This window comes from Pundamilia nyererei, unplaced genomic scaffold (assembly GCF_000239375.1).
Source record: "Pundamilia nyererei isolate P.nyererei 1_Seehausen unplaced genomic scaffold, PunNye1.0 scaffold00039, whole genome shotgun sequence".
Taxonomy (NCBI): domain Eukaryota; kingdom Metazoa; phylum Chordata; class Actinopteri; order Cichliformes; family Cichlidae; genus Pundamilia; species Pundamilia nyererei.
The window spans coordinates 3644464-3661606 of NW_005187440.1; the positions used below are offsets into that span (position 1 = coordinate 3644464).

The 17143-nt window shown below is 39.6% G+C and overlaps 1 protein-coding gene across 4 annotated transcripts in view; it reads right to left on the minus strand.

Moving 5' to 3' along the window:
- trim33 (tripartite motif containing 33) overlaps positions 1-17009 on the minus strand; it is a 32901-nt gene extending 15892 nt beyond the window's left edge. For all 4 annotated transcript variants that reach the window (XM_005730824.2, XM_005730823.2, XM_005730822.2 and 1 more), the window contains exons 1-10: positions 16357-17009; positions 9018-9136; positions 4765-4918; positions 4268-4400; positions 2951-3067; positions 2721-2835; positions 2021-2167; positions 1336-1453; positions 858-1129; positions 279-473 (exon numbers count right to left, since the gene is read on the minus strand). In XM_005730824.2, coding sequence (XP_005730881.1) covers positions 279-473; positions 858-1129; positions 1336-1453; positions 2021-2167; positions 2721-2835; positions 2951-3067; positions 4268-4400; positions 4765-4918; positions 9018-9136; positions 16357-17002 — 2016 coding nt within the window. In that variant the 5' untranslated portion in view covers positions 17003-17009. The remainder of the gene's footprint in view (positions 1-278; positions 474-857; positions 1130-1335; positions 1454-2020; positions 2168-2720; positions 2836-2950; positions 3068-4267; positions 4401-4764; positions 4919-9017; positions 9137-16356) is intronic.
- Between the last annotated feature and the right edge of the window lie 134 nt (positions 17010-17143).

Here is a 17143-nt window from a genome sequence, read left to right on the forward strand (position 1 = left end):
CACACTGGATGCCACTCCTGTCATGTCCTTGCAGGGGCTCCCCCCCAAATAATATACTGGATATTGTTCAAACTACTTTCTTAAGTCAGCTATCAGGCTGCTTAATATCAGCCTTGCTCTGTCTATCTATACACGAACGGTATTAAGAATGGCATTTTTGGTCAAACAGCTGTTTACCAGTCACATTTAATAAATTAATCTAAATGTGCCTTACATAATAAAATTACACCTGTTCAGCTATTTCCATGTAGTGAAACTAGAGTGTGTTTTGTACTGACCTGTCTCTGTAGCTGCGGCTGCATCATCGTAGGATACTGCTGTCCATTATGTCTCGGCTGACTGGTGGGCATTCGACCCGGCGATGGGCCAGGTAGACGCATATGGTGTGAGGAAGGGTACAATGGGGGGCCCGGCCCCCCATTCATACCCCCAGGCCCTCGTGGTATCTGCTGCATACTGATGAGTCTTGGGGGCTGGTGGAAAACAAAAACAAAAACCTTACAGACATATTCGACTCCTGTTCTAGCAAACATGGTCGCCAGAGACATGTCAATGATGATGATTAATGCTCATATGGCAATCACTTCAATCATTTATTCTATGGAGACACTTCAACTACTACAGCTTCTCAAACTTCTAGAATTCTACTTACAGGAAACATGTTTTTAAATTAAGTCTCACTGAACTTTTTTGTCTAAGTAAATGTTTTTTGCCAGATTTGAAGCCAATAAAAGTATTTAAGAGGTATTGCAGCATCCATCCACACTGCTGACACAGAGGTTTAGTAACACATTTTTTGCTACACTAGATTTACAGTTTATTCCAAAATGGCACCTTAGCTGGGAATGATTTCATACCTGCTGCTGAACCATGGATGGGCCTGCCTGCCTGGATGCGATGCGCATCTGTTGCTGTATTTGCTGCTGGTGTTGCTGCTGTTGTTGTTGGTGCTGCTGCTTCTGGTGTGCATAAGCTGCCTGCTGCATGTGTTGCAGTCTGAGTTGTGCCAGGTTGATCTGTCCTGGGTGTTTGCTGGGGAGACCTTGAACTGGGGATATAGGTGGTCCGCCTACCATCACGGCGCCGGGCGGCTGTGCAGGTGGAGGTGGTTTCTCAATAACCAAATTACCTAAAACAAGAGGATGGAGGCCAGTGAGCTGAATTTAAAGAAGCACACAGAATAAACGATCCCTTTATTTACTTAGAGCAGTGTCTGTCACGTAGAAATAAACAGCTTGTAAGAACATTAGACGAAATATTCACTAGAACAAATCAATACTTAATGCACTGACATGGTAGTTGATGAGGTATAATTCGGGTATATATTTCTCTCACCTAGATTAACCACATTTTTGGCCCAGAAGGTGGGGTCACAGAAGAAGCGCACAACTCCGTTAGCCTGGGGTGCTGGCTCCAGTCTAACTTTGAAGAGCTGGCGTAGCTGATACAGGATCTGCATGCATTCATGCACACACAGAGAATAATGTTCTTCAGTTACAGAGCCTGGCTAAGCAAGCAACAAATATTATGTTTATCAGCAGGCCCTTTGGGAGCATTACTCAACAATCCCACAACAAATTTATCTCAATTATCACATTTGCTGGCTATCTTGTGATAGGCGGTTAAATTCACATGGCAGAGCCATCCATCCACATACAAGGGGATTAATTTTGCAACTATACCAATACAGCTTGGCCAGCAGGGTACAACAGGGACAAAAATACTCTTCTTAAATTGCTCCATTACATAGAACCACAGGCAATAAAAACGCTAACATACAAGCTACCCTACCTACTTATATTAATTGCAATTCACACGTGATCACGATATTAGGTCATGTGACTAAAATATTCATTAAAAGAAGATCAAACACTTTATATAGTATGATTCTTTGGATGTACGGGGCTTTGGCATCCGCTTAAAGCCAAATCCAATGCTTTTTCAAGTCTGCTTTGTTCAGGCCATACAGTTAGCTCCACCATCTCCACTGCTGATCATCTGGAGCTCTTGAGAAACATACCAGCCTCTTGCTGTAGAGCAGTGCTGTGCTGCTGCCAGTAGTGATGGCCCAGTGGCAGAAGTTGAGCACATGATGAATCTGTTGTGCCAGTTGGGTAGTGTCTTTATGCTGAGCCACAAGCCTCATACTGCGTTCTTTGGTCACACTCTAAGACAAAAAGAGAGATTATATTGGTTAAGAAATTGCTACTCAAAGAGTCTAACCACTCCAGCTGAATGAATAAGTCATGATCAAGCCAAATCTCCCTCAAGGCAAAAATAAAGCACATGCATGGAAAAGGATTAGATCCTTAGATTTGATTAGATTAAAATCTAACAATCCCTGCAGGGTGCCTGGGTTACTGCGGTAGAGTTTAACAGAAAATAGCAAAGAAAAAAATAAGAAAATAGGCACAATACATGAAGTGTAGAAACAAAATGTGAAAAAGGTTCCGCTAACAAAATGCTTGCATCTATGAGCATCTCCAGACATAAAAACTCTCGAAAAGCCTTTTGCCAACCACACGTCTTTAACTGTGCAATTTCAGTGAAATTACTATGTTTCAACGCTGTTACAGTGAGTCGCCTGGCACAGCCTGAGCTCTCATAAATTCGTTCAAGTACTGCTGCTGTAATTTCAATCCATTCCACCAAACCAATTATGAATTTGCAGCAAATTATTAAGTTCTGATCCAGACTAGCTTCCACTAATATTCTCTTACCTCCAACTGCTGCAGCAGAGACTTGCCCTTTTTGTTGATTTCATTTATAAGAGTAAAAACTGCAATTTTGATCTCATGCTCCACCTTCCTGTGTGTCTCATTAAGTTCTTTTAACCTGGGTTAAGGTAAGCAAAAAGAGGACACAAATGATTTACATAGAAATACCAGACAGAAGTATATACATCCCCCAACTGTGTCAACAGGTAGCACTGGTTATGAAAAAGTCGCACCTGCTTTGCACCTGAGAGACAGAATAATGGACAAAGTTCTTCTTTTCCTGTAATTTGGCCATAGTGGTCTCAATGATGCTTTTATGGTTCTGGAAAGCCTCTTCCAGAAACTGGTACCTGGGAGTTGAAAGATAACATCAGGAAAAAAAATATAAGAACAAATGACACAGTACTCAAAGAACACCAAATCGTACACGCACAAAATAAGGGTTCATGGCAGGTTGAACCACCATGAACCATGTTTACTTGTTGTTTTTCTTGGCTTATTGCACCCTTAAAGTGAATTAGCAAGACATGTGCTCAGAGCTCATCAGAAGAAGCCAGAGACGCTGACTGTTTTATATTGTGGATTGTCATTTATGCTTAGAAATATATACTCATACATGCTTAGAGTTATATAATCAATTGCATATTGATAGGATGTCTGATCCTTAGTAGTCTGCAAAGACTGTGTGTGCCTTCCACAGGGTTCTGGCATGCACACACATCCTAAGGTCATGAGAGAGGTCGTACTTTCTCTTACTGATTTATGGTATAGGAGGGACACCTACTCTGTATATGTTTAAGTATAAGAGCCCTTTGTTTAGGTGGACCGCTGGACTCCTGGCACCAGCTTTGGGGAGCATGCTACACATGCTTGGATTTCCCCTTGTGGGGAAAATTTATTTATTAATTAAGTTATTCTATTCATGTTTTCATGTCCTGTTTTATGACCACTGACATTAAAAGTATCGCTCCTCATTCATTTTCACAGTTGCTTCAAAATAAGTGTGTAGATAAATACCTGGGGGGTTGCTAAGATAGCTGCTGAGTGGGAACGGTTGTTCTAGAGATAGACTTTGATACCATCAAGTTGCAAACAACTTTCAATTAGAGGGCAGACGATTTATTAGTTTTGTGCAGATAATGGAAAAAAGGGTTGATGTTCCTAAAGCTGAGTCTCTCTTTGGAATAATTGAAACTGATAAGCATAATTTGATACAAAAACAATATTCTCATTATATTACTACTGAATCCTAACCTGCTAACCTGTAAACAAAACATTTTAAAGCCTCATGGCAGTATGTACATTAAATTTGGTGTGTCAATATGAAAGAGGTGCAAAATGCCCAGACACCAGTGGCTGCCAGCAAAGTAGGCAATCATTCTTAAACCTTAGTGTGCTGGGTTACTGCAGTAGCCCAATGTTAGGATTATTGGGGTAAAAACAAAAACACACTGTGCAATTAGTCACACAAGATAGAGACACTTTACCACATAAGAAAGCTGAAAGACAAGCAGCTGACAGATGAAAAAGGCATGTGCATGCTGAGCTACCTGTGCTCCTTGTGCTCCAGCAGCTGGCAGTCCCTACAGGTTAAAGTGTCACATGTCTCACAGAAAAGCTTCAGTGGCTCCTGCTTGTGGATGGGGCAAAAAACGGGCCTCTGTTCTGAGGTGCTGACAGACTCTGTAAATACACACCAGAAGAAGACATCATGAACACTCAGGAAAATAGTGATACTGGCAAGGAGTGAAAATGACCACAAGGAAAAAAAACAAACAAAACAACACAAGTCAATGGAAGATCAAACAAGACTGCAAAGAAAGAGAAAATAAGACAGAAGCTATAAGAAAACTAGAGATTGGATCCTCTCTCCAGCCTGAGGGGTTCCATCTAATCCATGAGATCTGCAGCACTATTACCATGGCAACAACCAATCAGCTTTACCACAGACACTGCATGTCAACTACTGTTTGCCTCGTTCAGTCTTTTGTAATGTTAGCCTCACTAAGCAGCAGCCAAAACTTCACTGTAAGAGTCGGAGTCTTACCAGACGCAGCATCAGCATCCTCCTTTGTACGAATTTTGTGGTCCTTTGTGATTTTCACCCTTTGGTGGGCCTCCACACAGGTCTTACACAGCCACTCTCCACACTCCACACAAAACCCTATAGTTCCTGCATTGTCCTCACAACTTGTGCACACCTTGGAAAGACAACACCAATTAGCACCTAAAACAAAGTATCAAAATGTGGTGATATCATACCAACATCATAATCTAGTCTTCTTTTTTTTTAAACACCATTTTTGGGACAATGTAACATTTTGTGCTACCAAAAAAAAAAAAAAAAGTAATAATCCACCATTATAAAACATATTTTGACAAAGCATGAACTATCAAATTCTCGCTCTATGGCGCAAATACACCAAAGATATATTAATACAGAATTATTCTCACAGTCACTCTGTTTTGTAGGTAACTTGTTAAAACTGACAATAGTTTACAATTTATTTTTCTAACACTAACATTAAAAATAAGTGAAGGTTTAATCTTGGAAAAGTGTGAATTATACACAACTCTAAAAGGTGTTGGGGTATTTAATTCTGAAATGTTGTGGGTCATTTTAGTGGGTCACGAGGTGCAGGAGTGTGGTTTTACTTGCAGCAGTAAAAGAAAACCAATGAATTCAAACAATATTCAGCTTCTTCACTGCAACATAAATCTGCATTTTTAAGTTTTAAGGATGATCTGGTAGTCAAGTTTTAAGCTGATACAGATGTTTTCAAATAATTTAGCCAATAGCTGATTTTTTTTCTGTTTATGTGCTTTTTTTCTTTTTTGTGTCATCACTGAAAGATACTCATTTGTTTTGACAAATAACTGAAAATTAAAATAATATGATTACAACTAACTAAGTCTTCCACATTAAGATACTGGCAAAATTCCTGTTTGAAGAATCTAAATGACTCTTCAAGACTTCTTTTGGGAGACTGAACTAATGCCATTTTCATATGTTTTTAACGGCACGAGGATGGAAAGCCGGAGTGAAATTAGAACCTGAAAAGGTATAATCCAGATAAAAATTACCTCGTTTTGGTAAGCTGTTTGCACTTCCACAGATCATGTAATGCGCCGCAGTTTTGTCACTTGCCAGTTTTAAACAAGAACTAAATAGGATCATTCTGATTCATGTACAGACTTTTAAATATTACCAAACCCAGATTACAAGTACTTTAACTTGAACGCATCTACTTTGAATTATTGTATTTATATCGTGACAAGTTGAAAATATTGAGGAGAACAACATGTAGCATGGTGTAATATTGCTAAAAGAAATTTTATGTAAAAATTTTTTTATTTTTTTTTGGGGGGGGGGGGCTGTGTAGGTGTCCTTTAAATTTTGCATTTAAAGGACATGTATCAGTTTGACAGTCTTGTAACACTGTTTAAGAGTTCTAGTTTTCTTTCTTGACAACCTTTTGATTTTGACTTTGGTTTATTTTTCCCATTGTAATCCAGTCTGAATCAGGGATTATGGTAATCCTTGATATTCTGGATCACAATAATCATTATCCTGTTCAAACTAGAGATTTGATATGGATTTAAAAAAAATTAGCTGGGTCACCTGATCCTATCTGATTACATGATCCTGTTGTTCCTTTGAACTAGATTTCAGGATTTGATCCTGTCTGATTGGATTAATACTACCAGATTACTTTTGAAAAACTGGACCCTGGTAGGGGAAATTTAAAATCCAGCTGATATTTACAACTTCCCTAACATCTAAAGATAAAGCTTCTGAAAGGAGCCTTGGTGTTTTTACTTGGCTTTTATCATGTCACAGGTCACAGTGTGGAGTTTGCATGTTCTCCCTGTGCCTGCTTGGCTTTCCTCGAATTTCTTGCCACCGTCCAAAAACACGTGTGTTAAGTTAACTGGAGATTCTGAAATGGTTGCAAGTGTGAATGTGAGCATGGATGATTGAATGATCTCTCTCTATTAGTGATGTGATAGACTGATAACCTCTCTAGGGTAAATCCCGCCTCACACCCAGTGCCAGCTGGGACAAGTTCAAGCTCCCCCACTTACAACCCCAAATTGGATAAGTGCTAAAGCAGATGAACATTCACAAAGGATTTAAAATAAAAGCATACTAGAAGGTACCATCGCAGCCCACAGTTCTTCAGGAACAGGTTTACTGTCTCACAAAAACTGGTTTGAAAAACAAAAACAAAAACAAAAAAGAAAAGAAAAAAAAAATCACCAAAGTGGGTAACAGACGGTTGAACATTAACTAGAACCAGAAGAACAGGTGTCAATTAGGGCTGTGCAATATGACCAAAATCTCATATCCCCATATAAACATTTCTTATCCCGATAATGATATATATCATAAAGATTTCACATTTTCTGTAAATTCAGTGAATCTTCGGCATCTTGACTTGTGTTTTCAGCTGGGTGTCATGTTCCTGGAGTTGAGTGTTTTGACCGATGCATGAAACTATATATTTTTAGACGTAAGTTCTAACGGCCGCCATTTTCTTTGTGAGAATTTATTACACGGCGTGTTGCGGGGAAAAGCCTGTTCTAACATTTGAGTCTAAGGTTTATTTTTTTACCACCTAATAGCTCTTTTTTGCTTCTCATTCGTAAACTCTCTCCATGCTCTTTCAACTGATACTTTCGTAGGTGGTTGAAGAAGTTTGCCGTGTTTGAGTCTGTGGTGGGGACCGGTTTGTGGCATCATTTGCATAGTACAGTTTTCTGGTCCGTGTCAGACTTTTCATTACCAAACCATGTCCATGCTACAGAGGTAGCCCCTCATTTGGAAATAAGGTTCTCGATTTGTTTTGACTGGTCCTTCTGTTTGGAGCTACCCGGTTCTTCCTCATCATTACTGGCCATGCTGGTATTCTCATGGTGACTATAAATGCCATTTATAGTTACTTCATGTTTTTATTTGAGGTAATTTGTCCTGAAATTTGATGTTTGAGAATATTGTATTTTGTCATCATTTCAGTTTATTTGGAAAAATCTCAACAGGATCATGAGCTTTATTGTGAAAACAGACGCGTAAAACAGTCACGTATCTGTCCATAGTGTGGTTATTTTAAATATAAGAGAAAGAGAGAACTTTGATAAATTAATATAGCCACTACAGTGACCATCAAAATGATGAAAAAATATTGCTGTAAACAGTGAATTTTGCGACACCACAAAAAAAACAATAGCGTATAATATGAAACAATAGATGTTTAATATCGTCATATCGAACAGCCCTAGTGTCAATGTATACAACTTGAATGAACCTTAACTATCCTTCTAGTCACAAGAATTTTTTAAAGCCATGCCATTTACTGCACAACAGCAATCAGATGAACTCATCTGATTTTGGTAAATGACAGCAACCTGAAGTGGATATGCTAGCCTGGAGATTTAAAGTTGCAACTCTTAAACAGTGCACGTCTTGATCTGTGTGACTGTTGCTTGGCAGCCACCTCAGGACTGTTTACAGCTACTTATGTGACATTTCCAACTATTTATTGATAAACATCAATGAGCAACTGTGTTTAGAAACTGCAGCTTAGAAAAAGATCGAACATTTTCATACACGAAAAACTGAATATGTGCATCCAGTATAGTGCGTGAAGGAGGACTGTACTTGGGACAATGAGGGGCATGACGTGCGACTGTGACAACATGGGTAATAGGTCGGATAGGAGGGACCTGCAAAAGGAAGAAATCTGTAACTAGTTGGCCCAAATTATTGCTGCAGTGGCAAATGGCTGCCTATGGATAACTTTTGAATCACGATTCATAGGCAATGGGACAGTGGAACCTGTGGTGGATGTGAAAATGGTTGAACGATACTGAGTTATTTCTGTTATCTTGTTTATCCAAATGCAGACAACAGGAATGAGTTGGTGTAACAAAGGCAACTCTGCATAATCAGATGAAAGTTTTTAACTAGTTGTTGAATATGTATTCTTACTCAGACGAACTTGTGGCACAGAATGAGCAAAATATAACATGTTGAATATGGGTCTGAGATACAACCCATTAATGAGTAATGTGTAATGAGTCTATATTATCCATGTTTACCAACTCACTTGAGTTAGTGTTACTGTATGTGCGTGATGTAATTTTCAGTTTTTATATGTTCACAACAAAAAGGACTGGATCCTTTTTGAGATTATTTTAAAGAAATTAAAAATTTCAACCTCAGTTGAGATCTTGCCAAACAGCAGACAAAAGTCTTCAAGCACTGGTCCAAATACAAACAAACCAACCATGTCTACATACCTGTGCAGCTTTTTCATCTGATGTGCTGGTGGCCTCTGTAGTATCTTTGACAAAGTAGTTGTCAATAATATCACTTTGCTTGTAGTCCTGGTGGCAAACCGAACACCGCATGACATTAACTAAAGACAGAAGAGAGAAAACAAGGAGAGACTGGGGTCAAAGAAAGTCAAACGTTCAAACACTGGACTGCAGATCAGGTCTTAAGCAAAACAAGTGATACTGGCTGATATTTAGGAAAAAAAATGGAAACAAGCCAAAGCAGCAGTCACCATCAAGGACAGGCCCATATCCAATTTATGACCTGGCTTATTAAGCTAAGAAAAGTCCTGTTTCAAATAAAAGGGAATAATAACCGTCCTTCAGCAGACTGTCTTATAATTTCTTTTAGGTGAATTCCTGTTGTTATTATGAATTCTTGGCACACTGGAACATCCATGCCTATTCATGGAAGCTAATTGATTTAGTGCTTGTCTGCAGAAGATTCAATCTCATCATTCTTGGCATTTTATTAGCATATTAAATCACATGGCCAGAAAACAACGACTGTTCCACTTAATCATTTTATCTGGTTTTGTTAATGGAATTACTGCTATAATCAGACGCCAACAAATAATTAGTTCAGCACTTTCCCACACAATTTCTAAATCTAATATTAGTCACAAAATGAAACTTAAAATTAATTGGTGTAACAGAATACCCCTCCTCTACCTCATAAACCTATAAATCCCCCCACCCTCCCTCAAGCCAGCTGAGGTATAACCAGTGTAAACCGGTTTGAGCTGGTCTACACTGACTTGAACAGCATATGGCCGGTTTGTGTGAGCTCCAGCTGCATGAGTTGTTGTGTGATTGGTTGTGAGAACAGATGGACTAGAACTGTGTTGAGAAACCCACACAACCATACACAAAAGTACACACACAAAAACAAATGCACCACACTGATGTCACTTTGAACTGGACCTCAGCTCCACAACTCTATATATGCATAAACAAGTAGAAGCTTATTTTAAACTGGACAGGGCTCTCTGCCAAAAAAAAAGAAAAGAAAAGAAAAAGAAAAAGAAAAAGAAAAAAAAAATGCGAGGGGAAAATAAAGCTACAGCATGCTAAAACACACACAGGTTGATTCAACTAATTAAATTAATTATCCAAATCCAAAATTATCCTGCAGAAGTAACTTGCATTAGTAGACAACAACAGGTTAACCACAAGTGATCCAGGCAAAACAGATCCATACCAAGAAGATTAAGTCTGGGTATGAAGCAAAGCTGAGCTTAAAAGTCCACATCTAACTTTGTACATCAGATAAAGCATTACTCAGTAACACCGTCAGCTACTTTTGGATATTTCAGTAATTACATCTGCAAGAACCACTACAGCACAGTTCACAACTGTACTGCAGCCCTGACCCTCTGTCAGACTGCAGGTGCTAGCATGTTTTGGCAATGGTGCCATGCAGAGAGCATCGTCTACATGTGCACTGTCAGCAGGGGGCAGTGTTAAAAAAATATTTTGGAACAACTTTTAATGTTGGCTCATCTTGTGGTTTTGCTCAGAAGAGCAACAGAGAAGTCATAATGCACCAAGAACTTCTTTGCAGTGAAATGAAACCGAGCAAGAAAAAACAGTCCCCTGTAACCACTTTCTGATATGTGACTTTTGGCATTTTGGACCTCTTTAATATGAACTTTGCCATCATCGTTTTTCCTGGTTGTTTATTTTGTGTTATTTATTTTGAAGACTGCACTCAAGCACATTTGCATTGGCTGCATCCATCACTCTGGAGAGCCAAACACCTACAGACACAAATATAGTTCAGGTCAATTTACCCAACAAGGGTCTGAAATGCAAATGTCTGAAATTATTGGGTCTCATTACTGGGTTTGCCAGCTAACTAGTACATAGTCTGTATTGATATGAGACAATACTCCAGCACAGCCACCATCCTGTGTCCTGCCTCTTTAAAGCTGTATCCAGGCAGCTCACTCACCTAAACCGAGTATTTCCAGTAATGTGTGACCACATTTGAAACAGACCAGACTTTCTTGCTTTGTGCTGGATATGAGAGAGGAAAACTGTGGATACTATCCCAATCTGATTCTCCCAAACTTGTCTTATGTTCATGTGTGAAAAAAATTCATAATAAATTACAACAAATTACAGCCAACATTATAAATAAGAAGTATAAAGGTTCAGACACAAGAATGAATGAATGAATTCATCAGCATACTTATCTATTAACTTTCCCCACATTAGTGAATGTGACTTCAGAAATAAAATAAGAAGAAGACATGCCAAACCAATTACTCTTTTCTTTTACCCATTGCTTTGAATGAAACCAACCTCACCATTAAGCAAACTGGTGTTGACACTTATTACTATTGTTATTATAATAACAAATTCATAATAGATTTTAAAACTTTATGTTTAGGTTAACTGTATCAGACTGGAAGCATCTGTTTTCTTCCTGTATGCGTAATTTACTACAGCTACAGTTAAACTTGTAAAAACAAGGTGATCTGTTTTAAGCAAGTTTTGTCATTTAACAATATCTTGTACCACCGATTCTGAACTTTTAAAATCTCTACCCCTGCATATACTGTAACCTCTACATACAAGAGTGTTTAGACAGCATAACTACCCCTAAAAAGCAATGCCTAAATTAAAACTTTGATGTTTTATGACGTTTTTATAACAACACGCTTTTATTACAATACACTGATGTCAGCCTGCTAAATGTAAAAATAGTCATATTCATGAATCAGGCCCTATGGGTAACCCTGCGCACAAAAAGAGCAGATCTTAACAAATCACTGTGATAACAATAGACAACTGATTCATACAGATTCTGCATGACCTTTCATATGAGATAGTTTACTGATTACTTAATATGGTTTCTTGAAATTTTCTTTCAAGTTCAACTTTGACCTTCTGCGCAGACAATTAAGGTCAAATCCTTAGCTAACCTAGATACTCATGTCCCCCAAGGCTTAGTATATTCTTGTGAAGTTTGAAGGCGATCCATCAAGAACACTGGGTAAGAAATTTAACCAATTTTCACATTTGGTGTGATCTTGACCCAATTTAAATTAGCTCACGCTCTTATTGGCATCTACCATCAGACAAAATTTGAAAGTGAGTGGAAAAAAGAGGAAAACTGTATTCTTGACGGACTCACAGATGAACACTAAAAAAATAAAAATAAAAATAAAAATAAATAAAAATAAATAAATAAATAAAAACACTACAACAACAAAAAACCCTCTTCAGCTTTGATCTCTTTAAAAAACTGTTTTGATGCAATGTAATAACCTCAAAGTTTATAAAATATTTGGTTGTAGTAGTAAGAATTTTCCCTGTAACCACTGAGAGCAGAGAGTTTATTATCCATCACTGAACCTGGCTCAGTGCTGTAACTGGGGCTGAGGGGACATTTGTAATGTTTTATATATTAATATCACATGAATCAATGATTAAAATCTGATTACTAAGAAACTTTTTACAGGATGCACCTCTTAAAGTGACAGTCGTCACTCTGAGACGTGCCTATACTGCACCACTGAACATGCACTTAAATCTCTCAATAGTTCCTCCTGTTCCGGACAGCAGAAAGACAGCAGAAGGAGCTAAAATAGGACCTCCCCCTAACAAAAAGGGTTCTAAGAACTGTAACCATTCCTAGTTCCTCCAATGCACAGACACAGAAATTTATGTGTGTGTGTGCGTGTGGGGGGGGGGGGGGGGGGGGGGGGGGGGGACACTTCCTCCACATGCTATAAAACCTTTTCTTAACACAAGGTCTAAAAGGCACCATATGTTAACAAGGGGAAGCAACCCTGCTTTGTTTTCCTAAACACCAGCCCAGGTATGACTGAGTGTGGCAGCTAGAGTCACAAAAGGAACATTCAAGACTGAAAATATAGAAGTCCCACTGAACAACAGTATATTCCCTGATGAGTGAGAGGCCATGTGATACAGAAGGCAATATTAGGGTCACTCCTAAAAACAGAACTTAGACAATGTGATATTAAAAATGACTCAAGAAAAAAAAAAAAAAAAAAAGAGCTTGGTGACAGGTATTGTAAGAGATAAAACTGTGCTCACATAGCTAAAGATAAATGAAGAATTATATGAGTATAACTTGTAAGGTCTTTTGGATGAAGCAAGAAATACAACACTTGTCTAGCGTAGACTGACAGGAAAGTGATTGGTTTAGTTATACACTCTATGGACAAAGGTATTGGACAACACTGTCGCCATAGGTTTGAATTTAGGTGTTTCAATCCCATTACCATGTATGTGTAAACTCATGGACCTAGCCAAGCAGTCTGGCTTTACAAGCATTTGTAAAAGAATGGGTCATTAAAAACATCACAGTGAGTTAAAGTGTGGTACTGTGTAGGGCTGCCACGATTAGTCGACTAGTCACGATTACGTCGACTATCAAAATCGTGACGACTGATTTAATAGTCGACGCGTCGTTTGAAGCTTTGTAAGATCACAAAAGACGCAGGAATGAGTAGTAGGATTTAAGAGTGTAATAACGGACTGAAACAGAAGAGGGCAGCACTGCATGTACAAGGATGCCAGCTGCCGTTAAACCCTGAAGAAGAAGAAGAAGAAGAAGAAGAAGCAGCTGTGTCCAAGAATTCATAGCGCAGCCCAGCTCAGTTTCCAACGACGGCGGCAGCTAGTTAGTTTTAAAATTACTCTTATTATTCTTTCTGGGTCACAAAATAAACGTTGAACATATTTCCAGGCGAGAATGTAGCTGTATAAACCTCAAATATCTGCTCAGTTTATCAAGACACCACATATTTTCAAAAACGCGCCGACGTTTTCGGAGACGTCTGTTACCCACTAGCTCGATAGCGAGCCGGGGGCTAGGCTCACTAGAGCCCGTGAGAACACAGGACTCCCGGCAAATCGTTTTCAAACCCACCGCCTCTTTCGCTACTGAGGTTAAACATACATAAGTCACTTAGATAACTTAAACATGTTATTGTTTGGCTTTTTTTGTATTTTATTTGTTCCTGAGTAAATCGGTTTGGCTGAGATTAAAGTTATAGTTTTTACACAGCTGAATAAACGTCAAGCAGACAGCTGATTATCAGAAGTGTGAGATGTTCGAGAATATACTCCAGTGTCCCGTTATATTTTAGATAACAAGGAGTTTATTAAACTTCATCGAAACAATCTGTAAATTTCATTAAAATTTAATAAACTATCATCTTGTCTTTATTTTTAGTTAAGACATACCTTAAACACATAAAGCTGTAAGCTAATGATAGTTATATAAGAGCAGATGCATGCTGGTGCAATATGCTGTACGTTTTACGTCCAATGGATGCATGATCTGATTAGTCAACTAATCGCAAAAATAATCGGTGACTAGTAGACTATCAAAATAATCGTTTGTGGCAGCCCTAGTACTGTGTGTTGATACTACCACTGCAACAGGTCAGTTTGTGACATTTCTTCCCTCCTAGACATTCCACAATCAGCTGTAAATGATATTATTGCAGAGTGGCAGGTTTTAGGAACCATGTTAACTTAACCACAAAGGGAAAGGGGAAGACTGTAAAGTTACAGAGCAGGGTCATACAGTGCTGTGGTGCAAAGAAATCGCTACTCCTAAAGATTTGAACTGGCAGACTTTTAAACCTTGTCAGGCATTAACATCAGTACAAAAACTCTGCACTGGAGCTTCACAGCAAGGGATTCCATGGCTGAGCAACACTGGAGCTTCACAGCAAGGGATTCCATGGCTGAGCAGCACTGTGGGTGGCTCAATAGTTTTTTTCCACACAGTGTATTTTGTTGCACAGTAAACTTCGGTAATTAGAGTAACTCATGGATGACCTTCAAATTCATATAAAAATCAGTCCAATCCAATAGGGTACCAGATAATCCATCCAACAAAATGTCATACAATGACAGAAAAGTCACACAGTTGTTAAATTCTTGACAGCCTGTGTATAGTTTGCTGTAGTAGCATGTTTACAGCTGTATACCAGCATATGGTGAGTTGTTAAAGTGTTAGTCTGGGAAGACCAGCCAACCCAGAGCCCTTGACAAGCTATAACATTTTTGCACCAAGGAAACTGTGTCTGAAGATTATTTCACTGCCATCCTCACATGCTGATTCGTGATTTTGGATAAAACCCAGCAGATGAAAAGCGAGTCTTGTCCATCAAGGTATCATTAGCCAGAGTCTACCAACACAAAGCCTGGTCTGCTTTCCTGTTTTCACTAAGCAGACATGGCACAGCTGCAGTTTTGATCAAAAGTCTAACTCTGCTCTCAGGATAAAGCTTTTGGTACACCAGCTGAAACGATCAGCCCAGGGGTGCTCTTGCTAAGCATCTGACAATCAGGCTTACCAAAAATCTATCACAACCCAGGAGCCTACATTAGTCAGACTTTAGGATGTGTCCACTCTTACAGCTACAAAGGTAGCAAATATGGTGACAAGAAACACCTTCACTGCATCATTATGTTGCACCGCATTTACAGGACCTTATCTTGGAATTATGATTTTTACATCACATACTAAGTGAGCTAATCAGGGAAGATAAGGGAAAATAGCATTATCAAGAGAGCTAAATACATGAAAAGATAAATTCCACTTTATAGCAGTCCCTGCAGTTTCATTTCAATGACAACTTAGCACTCACATGTCTATTAAGTGCTGTACACACGACAAACATTTGGGTTTCTAGAAATCAGAATACACGCGTATAAACATTTTCAACTCAATCTCTCTGCAGATGAATGCTTCTTTGTTACAAGTTGTAACCGAAGCCTCGATTATACTCGGATGCGGACACAGACACGGACATATGAAGACACCACGGTAGAGTAGTCATTCCTGTTATGCTTCTTATGCACAGAGTATGCAGTGGTGCATGAGAAGCAGCAGCCCACAGTATTGTGATCAGCATCCATCCTATGTTTTAGCTGCTGTCTACTGATAAGTATAGAAAGGAGCCTGCTGAAAGGAAGCGAGACCCCTGCATAGCCGCCGCCTTCTTGTAATTCAAGCGGTTTTAATTCGTGTTGCTTACTGCTGTTTCCCATGTTTGTTACGGTGGACATTATTAATTCATGGCACTTAGGATTCTCACCACGGACAGACTGACTACCTACCCAACAACAAGCTCGTCGTTTTGAAAGGTCAAGAGTCAAAATAAGCAAACAGGTGCCACATGGTCCACTTCAATCGCGATCGTTTACCCTTCCAGGTGCTGAATCCCAAACTTCCGATGAACAGCGTTAACTGAGAACAGATGAGCGATCTAAAAAGCGGCGAGGCCTGCTTACTTGGGGATAAACTCACCTATGTGCGTGTCCGTTTGTCCGTGTGGTCCAGGAACCTGTACGCTTATCTGTCTGTCTGGTTGCGGGATACATTTCAGGCAAAAGGAATGCAGACAAGGAAGAAGTTTTGGTTCACAGTCTCGGCTCTGAAGACTTTGTTTACACACTGCGCACGTATCCAGTAAATTAATAGGAGTGGATACCGGCGTGGCCGCAGAAGCCGCGGGAGGGGGGGACATTTTAGCGGCGAGTCCACCGACAGGAGCATCCCCGACAGCTTCAGCCGCAGTCGGCTCTGTATTAGTGCTACTGGTCCCAGCCGGGCTAGCGCTACCGTTGGTTTCTCCTCCCGCACCAGCAGCCCCGCTGCTGCCGCTGCTACTGCTGCTGCTAACGTCTCCACCTTCACTGCTGGGTGTAGGAGCCTCGTTTGCGTTCTCACGGGGCTCGCCTTCTTCGTCCCCCTTTGTATTTGTTTCTATGACTATTACTGCATTATCGGTTTTCGTCTCTGGCGGCTCAGTATCTTGAAGTGAAGGCACGGAGTCCGACTTAGCAGACGTTTCCATATCCTCTTCGCCTTTGTTATCCGCCATCTTCCTTCCTCTTAGAACCGCTGCACATCCTGCGTAACTTCTCGAATCAGGAGTACGTGTGGACGTCATGACGTCGACGCCCCTTTGATTTTCTGCACACGTGATGCAATCTGGGATCTGTGCATGGGCTGAAACACTTTCCGAAAGAACTAAAAAGGCGTTAGTAGAGAAATACTATAAAGTAAATTAACAAACAAATGTAAGTTTGTT